Source organism: Anopheles coustani, chromosome 3 (assembly GCF_943734705.1).
Source record: "Anopheles coustani chromosome 3, idAnoCousDA_361_x.2, whole genome shotgun sequence".
NCBI classification, from domain to species: Eukaryota; Metazoa; Arthropoda; class Insecta; order Diptera; family Culicidae; genus Anopheles; species Anopheles coustani.
In genome coordinates, this window is record NC_071288.1 from 17548353 (window position 1) to 17560217 (window position 11865).

General features: G+C 41.0%; 1 protein-coding gene across 1 annotated transcript; it reads right to left on the reverse strand.

Annotated features, from left to right (window-relative positions):
• Positions 1 to 9891: 9891 nt before the first annotated feature.
• LOC131272095 (CLIP domain-containing serine protease B4-like) lies at positions 9892 to 10919 on the reverse strand. Its single transcript, XM_058273722.1, has 3 exons — positions 10854 to 10919; positions 10556 to 10794; positions 9892 to 10462 (listed from the first exon to the last, which is right to left on the reverse strand). Exons 1-3 carry the CDS (start codon positions 10917 to 10919, stop codon positions 9892 to 9894), a joined length of 876 nt encoding a protein of 291 aa, XP_058129705.1.
• Between the last annotated feature and the right edge of the window lie 946 nt (positions 10920 to 11865).

The following is an 11865-nucleotide window of genomic DNA, read 5'->3' on the forward strand; positions in this document are numbered from 1 at the left end:
CGTTGTGCCATTTTCTTTGGTACGGCAACATACATTGGGAGGCATGGAACATTCCGCGGAAGGTATTCAGTTGTGGTAGGCACTGATTTTTTTGTTCTTTTGAGACAAACCATCACATTCGGGGGAGAAATAATGAAAATTGCATTAAATAAAACATTACATTATTGAGAAATCTTTCCTAATGATTTTTGTTTTCTTAGGAATGTTTAGTAATTGTGACGTAGAGTTCTTTATTTCATTATAAAAATTGGATTTTATTTTTCTACATTTCAAAACTTAGATCAAGTATACAATTAAATAAGAAGTAAACAAGTAAGTTCAAGTATGTTAGAAAATAAGCGTTTATTGCTGTCGATTTAAAAAGGTGGGAGAACCTGCTCATGCTAATTAAACCATTAAAGCAAAAGTGTTAAAAATCATTAAGAGATAAGCTGCAGTAATTTTCGTAGACAAATGCATAAATTGACCACGCGTCACTTGCATTCCTCCCGGCTAATTTATTCTTGTCGCAAGCGTATCACGCGCTGACTAGTGCAGATAACTCCATCCCGAACCGGTCCTTGGGGCGGCAAAGAATTACTCCACCCATTCACCGCCACCAATGGTATACGGTTTGTGGTCTATCGGTTGTCAAACGCCGTTCAGTTCCGCAAGAACCGACCACATTCCAAGGGCTACCGATCTGCGTCAGCAGGCAGGGTCAGCATCATCAAATCGTGATCACAACCGGTATGTCGGCTGGGCAGTGCACCGCAACCTTGCACCAAGCGCAACCGGTGTTCCAATGTTTGCCGGAACGGGTCAAGAACTTGTTCGCGGCTTAGGGCTGCAGCGACCGAATCGACCGTTAAACAACGAAGCCGCTGAAGTATGTTGAGGTGGGGTTGCTTGAAGGATAAAAGCAACATTTCATTATCATGGTGTATACACCCACTTCACCATTTCTATCTGATTCAAGTGCAGGCGAACAAATTGCGCGTGCTTACCGTGTTAACGCCCTAACTAAATGTTTTAGCATTCAAAACGCATCATTCAATTTGAAATGGATAAAGGTGATTAATGACTTTCTTGCAATGAACAAGTATGGAATGGTTGAAAATAAAGTGATAGAAATCGAAATAATTCTATCCATTTGACAAAAAGAAAAAACCTAATTTTTCAACTGAGATGTATGAAGAAAAATGACTACAAACGGTTGGATTTATTATACGCTCGATTTTATCTCCCATCCCTCCACAAAGTGTCACCATTTCTCCTCAAGGCAATATTTAATAAATCATTTTTCCCAAAGCAGCAAAACTGAGCATGACATTAAATGAAATTAAAACAAATGTGTGCAATTAAAATGGGAAAACGACTTTACGTCACGTTGCGTCACATAAAATCCATTTATCACACATTTCCTTCGCTTCTTTTTCTACGAGGAAAATGTCACGGTGCTTCTCTCGTTTTTTTCTTTTTTTTTTTGTATCAATTTCCAAAGTTTTCAGCATCCATTACGCGTTTCTGCGACGGGCATAAAATGTATGCCCGGTTGGTGCTTTTGAAATGAAATGTTTATGTCACACCAACGACAGCACATATTTCAGGATAAAAAAGTGGCATGTGGCAACTTGTAGGAGTTGTTTTTCCTTCTACCCTTTTTTGTATCGCAAACATAGCAAAATTGTCCCTATTTGTTCTTTTTTTTCTAGATATGTAAGGTCTCGGTGATGTTTAAAATAATAAAAGAAAAGAATAGAGACGGGCCTTAATGCTACGTTCAATTAAAGTAAAACTGAACTTATATCCAACACATTTGCCCCTTTAAAGACTCGTATGACCGTTGCCCTTTCCTTCCGAAACCGAATATCGGAGAGTTTTTTTCTCGTTCTTACACATCTTAACTTTTGTCAGAAATTTTATTTCCCTCTGCTAGGTCACTTTCTTGGATGAAACTTTGCTCACTTATTACCATAAAATGGCAGTCAAATGATGACCGAAAGTAAAACCCTTTCTACTGGCTGTCGGCAAACTAGCAACGGTTGATATAATTCATTGCCGAGTTAAAATCCCCAAAAAGACCATCGTTTTAAAACAGTACAACTCCAGAAATGACAACTGGGTCGGGTGAAAGGAGTGTCATAAAAATGGATCCTTTTTACAAAATTTTGCATCCCCTCGAAAGCAGTATCGTAGAAAAACAAGGTGTCGAGGTGCGCATAAAAGAGCCAAACGTTGGGCTCGAGACAGCAACTGACAGCAGAAACAGTAAACTAGACCCTCGGCCGCTTTTTGTAGCATACCCTGATTCATCAACAATTCAAATCGATGAAAGCGGGTGCGCTCGACCAGGGATGAAAGGTTTTCCTAAAGCGTAGGGATCTCCACCAACGTCGGAAAAAAAACCTCTTGAAATATAATCCTCGCCTTTCTATGAACCGTTTACTAAGAACATACGAATTTGTTATAACTTGTACAAAGATGTTCGGCAGGTGAAAAGTTGTTGGAGTACAAGAAAAACGTTGTTGTCGAGTGAGTTATTCCGTGAACGAAATAATGAATGCCGAAAAGTTGCTCTTCCTAATGAGAAGATGTTTTGTTCGTGATAGCATTGTTCTGTGTTGGGGTAGAAATATTTACCTTTGTGCCAATTTTCTTGCCTAGCACATCTACTACGTACCACACAGCTTCTTAAGCCTATTTCTTGACGCTACCTTGGGAAAACCCATAGAAGAAGAACTTAATCTGATATGTACTTAACCCACCGCTCTTCTTTCGCCTGCATGCAGCAAGCATCAAAATAATTTACTACCGCGAAAGAATGTGAATCGAATGGCTAGTAAGCGGCTTTCTGGAAGCACCAACGCGTGAAAGCTCAGGGCTTATTCAACCAGAAATACCACACGTTCTTTTCCTGTCGGAAAATGACGAAAGGGAATATTCCCAAGTTTGTGTTAAAGCTATCAATCTTTCTGAACTCGATAATGCTAACATTATCGAACCCTTCGAAAATGAGACATTCGCCGAGAGAAAGTGAAAATCAATTTGTGAGCAAAAGCACCGCAAAGAGTAGATGATTTGATGGCGAAGCAATAAAGTAGACTCCAACTCCAACATCAACATAACGATGACGTAAACATGGCGTACATAAATCAGGATTCCGACATTTTCTGGTTTCACCGTTTCGCTTTGGAACGTTTCATGGGATCCTGATCTATTGGTGGAAGCAAGCGGACAGCATGGTTCTGAATGACACGTTATTTAAACGTAACACAAGCTCTGGTAAGCATAATTAATTTACCCTAACCCATAATCGATGTCACTTGGGGGGCAAGTTTACGATTTCCTCCTTTGCTCTCTAGCCGGCACGTCTCAACGTGACGGTAGACGATGAAAGTGCTTTTGCTGGGACACAGCAGAGAAGTCGAGATGACGGAGAACTTTATCATCAACGCACCTCCGGGCCATCCAATGTTGCCCCCACCCCCCTCCCCCCATTTTCTGGTCGGTGCTTATTTGGCAGGGTGACTTCTTGCACTCGCTGCTACTGTACGCGTCAGTTTGCTGCCGGCAGGCGATAGGAAAACTTTTGGGCACTCGCCCTCCGGTGGCTTGTGGTTGTTAGCATCATCCAACAAGCAATAGCAAAAGTTACCTCAATGAACGTCCCTCCCGCGGACAAGACCGTCACATTGGCACCCAATACAGCCGGGTGCCAATTTCGGCTGTCAAGGTGTGTATAGAAAAGCGATCGAGCTTAATTAGCCTTGAAATTAATCAAAAGAAGCCAGAAATGTCTCAACCTCCTTTTAAGCAATTTGTTACCGAACTGTGGTCACCATCTGAAAACAACTTATACAAGGGAATTCGCTAGAACTGTCAATTGCTGCGAAAATGGCAAAATTCCCCGCGGAATTTCTTTTTTGGCCTGTCAGTCATTACTTTTATTTCTTTTCATTGCCCTTCTTCTACTTGCTTATCTCAAATGCTTTCTGGTCTAATGAGCATTCAGTCTGTCTCCCTGGCTTTTGAAAGATGTTTACTGTTTATAAAAACACAACTTTTCTGTCTGCACGCTCATATACAGATGGAAGGTTGCCTCTATTCAGTTTGCCTCATAGACAACGAGACAAAAACTGAAGTAAGAAATGCAAACAGAACGACAAACTGAGAACAGGGTATGGAAGCAAACAGATAAACAACTGTATGAACAAACAAACAATTTTAAAAGAGCTGTACTCACAAACGCACCGGAAAACGGTTAGTGTGAAGATCGTTATCAGCGTTAAAATTCCTCATACTTTACAATCTGCTCCGCACGAGCTGCTCTGGATAAATTCATCAACATGAACTGATTTAATGCGGTTCCACTGGTGCTCAAAAACAAAACAAGAAGCAAGTTTGTGTATTCCTATGTAGGCCAAGTTTTCGGGGTTAAAGCTGGGAGCTCTAGTAGGAGACACCGGGGAAATGTGCACCTTCGATAAAGTACAACTTGAACACCATCTACAGAACATAGTTTTGATGACTTTAGTAATAATTTTAATTTGATTCGATTTTTTTAAATTATTTTTTTAGAGGGTTGAATTTGTCTCAATTTCATACGATTCAGTTTACTCCCAGCTCCCCTATTTGGTGAGAGGTTTGATGGTGTTAAGAGTCATCATAAGGTGAAAAAAGCAATTATATCCGCTTACAGATAAGCATGTTTTCAGGCAACCGAGCAGGATCTGTGACTTTCGTTTTATTTCAAAACGGTCTGCCCGCTCCTACGAATTCTTTATGGCGCCGTGCAGCCAGGTGGGTTACCAGTGGGGAAGGGAAAGCCAGCCGATGGAAAGATATTGAGAGGCATATTTTCCATATCCGACCGAGCGCCAAAACAGCACGTTTCATTTCACAGTCAATTTAAGTGTTCGCTGTTTGGGGTTTTTGTTGCTAAAACCTGCCCTTTTCCTTAGTGGTTCCCCGGAGGGTAAGGCATTAGTTTTCCACCTCTCGACCAATGCAGTGAGTCCGTTCGCACTTAAGACGGCACATCTTTCCCGTGCTGGATCATGAAGTTTGCGATCCGAGGGATCAATAGAGAAACTTTACCGCAATGACTGTTTCCACTTGACAGGAATGGACACACACCCGTAGTTGAAGCGGAAAAGTATCCACCAAAGCACCGATTAAGGGTACAAATCTTGGGGCTGAAAACTTTGGAAGCGAAAATGTAGGGACAAATAAAATGGAATTCCCCAGCGTTTCTCTCTGGCACACCTCTGTTGGGAGGTCTATGTGTTGAGAAAAAAAAATCTAATCCAGTTGCAAAAGTCACGTCGAGCGATGGAAAACTCCACTCAGTGGTTTTCGAACAAAACTCGAGAGATGAGGTTATACCCTCGACCCGCTGTAGGCAAAAACAAAGAAGAAGAGCGAAAAAGTTTTTGACATTCATTTCATTGTGTAAGGGGGTCACAACATGACAATTTAAAGAGCTTTGTTTGTAACATGTTATTTCGGTGAAAGAAAATGATAATTGAAAAGTTTCCCTGTCGCACTTTCTTTGGTTATGTATAAAACAATGATTATAACAAATAACTAGCAACGTTTTAGATTTCAGCAAACAAAATAAAATCTCACACATTAAAACATAAATAATCAAAAACGAAAAAATAACTCCGCACGTATATTGTGTATGTAATGTTCACACTAAAATCAGATTTTTTCCACGCTATACGCTTTATCGATATTTGCTTAAGATTTTTATATTTTTTTCTAGAGCATGCTAAAGATTTGATTTTGTTTTCACTTCCAATTTGTGGTGTTTTGCTTCCATTCCGTCACGCCAGCCGACCGTGACCGGTGCGAATGGGATTTGTTTATTACATAAATAAGCGGAATGCATGATGCAGGTGGCAGCGCTGCTTGGGGAAGGGTTGCGTTTGGGTGCTTATGTTTTATTTTCCGCAGCCATTTTTACAAATGGTGTGAAATTCCGGGCATGATTCAACCTAAGTGAAACTGAGATGAGAACACAACGTAAGGTATCGAGCACCTGCATAGAATATTTACGACGGTAGCTGGCAAAAAATCAAGTCACAGGTCGTTTTGTTGTTTCCAATGGTAGAGGAAGAATTTAATTTGATAATATACCACTTAAGTAGATCATCCTACCCTAAAACCATTGAGCCACCTTAAAGTTTTTTGATGGACCCTTTGTAAGCTTCTGAAGTACCATAGGTAAGCCATCAATAAACAAATTAAACGAGTATCAGTAAACAGCCAACCACCCACCATCGGATTGTGCATTGTGTGCAACGGACGTGTAAATTGGATACACCCTAATTAGTGCCCATTATTTATTACACCAATATCAATTAAACACACTTTCCTATTCAGTTTCTCAATACCGTTGGGTTGCGCTTTCCACCTGCTCAAAGGTATTCCCGCTCGGCAAGTACAGACCCCACTTGTGTTACTCACCGCCCCAAGTGGGTTGAACGAACCCATCTTTATTACTGTCGCATGTACTCCCGGCGATACGGAATACCATTTTACGTGCCGTTTGTCGTTTCACCAGTCGGATGCTCGCACCAGGCGCCTCCATCGTTTATTTATTTAATTACCGATGAGAAAACAAAAATAAAAACACAAATGATGCGATCGTATCATTCCCTCCTGGGAGGTGTGTAAAACATTCTTTTTCATCTGCTTTTTTATACAAATAACTGTTCCAGAAAGTGTCTGTTAGCCGAAACCTACGGCCCGGGCAAGGGATTAATGTAATTCCGAAAAAAGTGTAATATGTTCATACTGGGTTTAATTTCTTCTATCGAAAACAGCATTCAATGAAATTCAATTTATTTTAAGATTGAAATATATCGTTTTTTAACTATGTGTTAAAATTCAGGGATGTGTGTAGTTTAATTAATCGGTGTCTTATTTATCTCATCATTTGTGCATTATGCTCAGCAAAATTAGCACACCCTAGGGGATGTAAGAGTGAAAAAATAAAAATATATGTTTCTTATTTCACCCAAATAAAACCAAACATCGTGTACAACAAACTTAATCGTCATAATAAAATATTGAATAACAACTACAGGCATTACATTAATCTTGTTTGAATGGTTAACGCTTGTTCAGCCCATGTCACGATCATTGACCCAAATGTAAATCGGGTAAATTTTGGCATAATTGAATTGATCATGCGTTTGGGGTAAGGAAATGTGGCTGGTAAATATGAGGGACATTCGGCACTACGTACACAAATACTAGCTGATGGAACATCATGAAAACTTCACTTATGGTGACATTCCATCAGCGCAATGCACCGACCAGGACCGAATGTATCCATCAGCAAGATTCAATTAGAGATTCTTAAACCCTTTTTCCCCTCACCAATTCATGGTCGATAAACTTCAAGCACAGGGCACCCGATAGTGTACGGGCGTGTCATACTGTCACCAACTTCACCCTATCGCGAGCAGTTCCGATCGAACGTGTATTTATTTTCCGTTTTGGTGGTTCACTTTGCATTATGCTTTGCAAGCTCTTAGCATCCTCCCGCGTCCATCGTATCTGGATGATGACGAAAGCAATAATCGCATTTTTGAACCGACATTTGATTGCGAATTTTACGCAGCACTTCACTTGATCGAATCGACTGCTCGTACGCCCGACCTCGGCCGACTTGCCAGAACGATCCCAAACAGATACAACTTTAAACACGTCTGCGATGTACGATACGTTTCTCCGTTTAAAGGGTTCACTGCAAGGTTGGGTGTCACGTGGCGCAAATATTTTAATTTTCCAATCACAAATTAAATTTAAAGGCACTAAAGCAGGCACTTCTGCGTGTTACTCGGATCAAAGTAAAAATATCGCACCCGCGCGAAGGAAACGACGATGGCCACACTTGCTTCAATTGGCCTGATGAATTCAACAAGTGCAGCTTCCCACGCCAGCACGCCCGTCTTTGGACACACCCGTGACGTTAGAGACATCACCGGTTTGGCGGATCTCTATGGATCGTGGTTGATTTAATTAATGCATCACTTCTACCACTTTTCAGCACCGAACAATATAATATCTTAAACTGTATGCTGGAGCGTTTGCTACACTGCTTATTCTATCATTTTGTTTTCAACAACTCATCGAAGCAGCTCCTACCGTTAACTATCACTTTTCCCACAAAGTATACCAAAAATCAACTTTATTCTTCACTACATTGTTTAATTTCTAATCAGAACGATCGCCCCGAGACGTAACGCACCGTAACGCTTTAGATTAGTCGCCAGCTGCACGTAGAACTGAACCGTCAGCGAACCGTTCGGTTGCCGTAGCGAATGATAACTAATCGCACGCTCCACACTGGAACCGGTGTTTATCTCATGCCCGAACGCCATCGTGTGCTCCCCTTCGCGATGTCGTTTGGTCGGCTGAGTGTCGCCAGTGAGTTACTATAGGCGATTTTGCTCCCGGTTTTTTAGTCGTGTCTGAGCTCCTGGCGTGTTGGAAACACGTTGGTCGATGGAGGCGCTCGGTTGCTTATGCTTCAACAGGTAAAACGCTACGGCAGGTGGCGGGAAATTTGAATGTTTCCCTCCAAGACAAGGAAATCGTTTTCGGTACGAAGGAAATCTAACTACTTGCAAGCAGGCTACCATTCATTTCCAACGTTTAAGTTCGTTCGAGCTTTACCGTGGCGGCCCGCCAGCAATAATTTCAACACAATCGATTCTACTGAACGCTCCGACTCCCATCGGTGAAGGATGTAATTTACCTGTCCAGCGGGCACATCATCCACACTATGTACGGCACGGTTGTGATTTATTTCACCTCCGTTGCGCCGGGAATGAGCGTCCCGGTGAAGAATGCTTCCACCTGGTTCTGAACCGTGGCCAACGGGCGACGTAAAGGCTAGTAAGATGTGCCGTTCGGCTTGATCTACGACGCCACGGTGAGATTGCCATCTGCGTAGCCCTTCCCTTTCCACCCCGTGTCCAAAATGGAACGGCAAAATGACGCATCACCTTCGGTGGAAGGAACCTGGTAAAGAAATACGGCGAATCAAGTTTCACGCTGAAATTCGCAATGAAAATTAGCCCACCGAAGAGGAGGAAACAAATCGTCTGAAGAGTTATCGCTCGCTTACGCTGAGCCATTTTATGTTGCTTTAAGGATGGAGTAAAGTCATTTATTTAACCTGTCTGGCATGCACTACTCTAGTAATTGCTACTTTGGAACATCGCATTTTGTAACGCGCTTGAAAGAGAAAAGCGCGATACAATAGTTTGTTTCTCATACTTATACTAAACCTTTTCCATTTTCAATCAACCATTTCTCATCTTATCTTTTTCACAAGAAAATAAAAATGTAAGAAAATGTAAAAAAGTGAAGTCCTTAAGTTTTTAAACATTCCTCATTCTTCATTCCACAAAACATTCTGAAAAATAAACTATAAGAAAAAAAAATTTAACAAACTGCAAATCAAACGATTTCCTAAAATTTTTCAGCTTTTTCTTTCGAAATGTTTGCCATAATGCAATCCTCATGTGTCTTCATGTACCGTTTTACTCAAACTTACAATTCAACCACTTTACTTCATATCTTTTCTAGTTATGCCATTCAACTATCCACAAAAAGCATGATTATTGATTAACATTCTATTAACTGTAACTTTTAGTGTTAACATTTATTTGATTTAAACCTAATACGCAAATTTTATAAAACAAATTTGCGAATCATATTACATTTGATAACATTTTGAATGTGTTTAAAAACAATAAATTGACAGTAAGCCTAACTAAACCGTTACTAAATTCCATTACAATGTTTGAGGTCCAATGTAATCCACTGTGAAATCAATTATATAGTCATATTTTCACCTATTGCCGTACCTTAACTATGTACCAATTGCTAGTAAATATTGTCGCGAATCCAATCCACATACGCCGATATGTTGGTGTATACGACCGGGGTATCAGAACTACAAGCTATCGTTCCAAAGCTGGCAACTCCTGCCAAGAACCATGCACTTCCGTTTCCCTGCATGAGCGTGCCTTCTGCATGATCCTTACACTTGCTCCAACTCGCTCCCATGTCTACGCAAAGTTGAGTCGATTGGAGGGTTACCGATTTTTGTTCATATATCGGGGAACATTCCTCAAAGCCATTAATGTTCACCGGATGATACATTTTCTTGCCATCTAGTGCGCCTATCGCGCTATCTCGAAGCCAACCAGTGATCAGACTTTTGTTTCCGACGACCGAGTCCAACGTTGGAAGGCAGATCGGTTGAACAGTGTCGGAAAAGTTCACGTCACTGGTGAAGCGAACGAGTGCAATGTCATGCAGATGGTTGCGCCGATTGTAATCCCTGTGTTTGGTGATCTTTTCGATTTGCATGTCAACTGGAGGCCCTGCACATTGCTTCTGATTGCAATCTACATTTGAGTTTATCTCCCACTCACCGAGACGTACACGATGGCTAGGAAAATAACGGTTATAAGTAATGCAACGGTTAACGGTTATAAGTAATGCAAACATTTGTTTGGTAAGTAAGTAACATCTTCATACTCACACTTTAATACCTCCGCGAAGGTTTGACACGCAGTGTGCAGCTGTCACGATGTATCGTTTGGTAATCAATGTTCCACTGCACATGAGCTCCAATTCACCACGAAGGTTTTCGTACTGAATCAGTGCGGTCCATGGATAGTCATCAGCATCCGTGTAGGTATTCAACACTAACCGGTGTGGTTCTGACGACCCGCACAGTGGATATTGAGGGAGCGTTCCTCTAAACCCAACACAACATACCTGTGGTAGAACTCATTCAATGGAAGAGACCTCTCAATATTGACTAGAGAATAACATACCAGATTCGTGGAGCTATCATTGGCGCAGTGACTGTTTGTCAAATCCTCCTCTTCCAGGGAGACCATTTTCTGGCCTACGGTTTTTAAAAACGCTGCACATGTGTCAACGGAAACACATTTTCCACTCTGTCCGGATGGCCCCACACAAGCATCTCCGGTGGCTGCAAACATTTGATCATGTACTAACCGAGACAGATCAATTTACTTTCAAATCGTAGATCCTCACCATGTGATGAGACACATAGTGCCACCATTTCCAGCAAGGTTACAATAATCAGGCCTAAGTGTAGTGCAGCCATTTTCTAGCTTCGATAATAGCTGTTTAACCGTTCCAACCTAACATTGACCACTGAGAACGAACTGTTTAGAGTTAACACGGGCAAGCTTGCTCCTGCACGTTTTTTTGCAATTTGAAACTAATTTATACAAGCTAAATTGCATTACCATAGGTGTTATCGCGCAGCAGACGGCAACACCACTGCAATGTTTTTGAAAAAAGATAAGGTTTCCCCATCGAACGACGATGACGATCAACAACAGAAAAAAATACATTCAACTCGTAATATATTGTTATCGTTGAGCAAAGTTATTGGTAGTTATGGTGTAGTGGGTTTTTACGAAATTTACACACACATAGAAGAAGAAGAAGACCCATCCTTTATAAAAATTATTGTTACCCTTCTATTCTCATATTAATTGGAATTATTTTTGTGGCAAAAACATCGATTTTTAATGTATTTCATGCACATATTATCCTTTTGAACACTGACAAATTTATCGTATGTCTAGCTCAGGTTCGAAATGAAGCATGATGCATTCGTGCCGCTGCCGAGCCCGAGCTTGTGTTCTTAGTTCTCAATCGTCAGGTCTGCTGGAAACATAAAAAATATTGAATGAACTTGAATTCTTTTCATGGCCATAATTATCTCCCAACACGGCATCTACTTATTTACTCCAATGACAAGCCCTTTAAAATATTATGGTTGATGATTTATTGCTGACGAAAAACAAT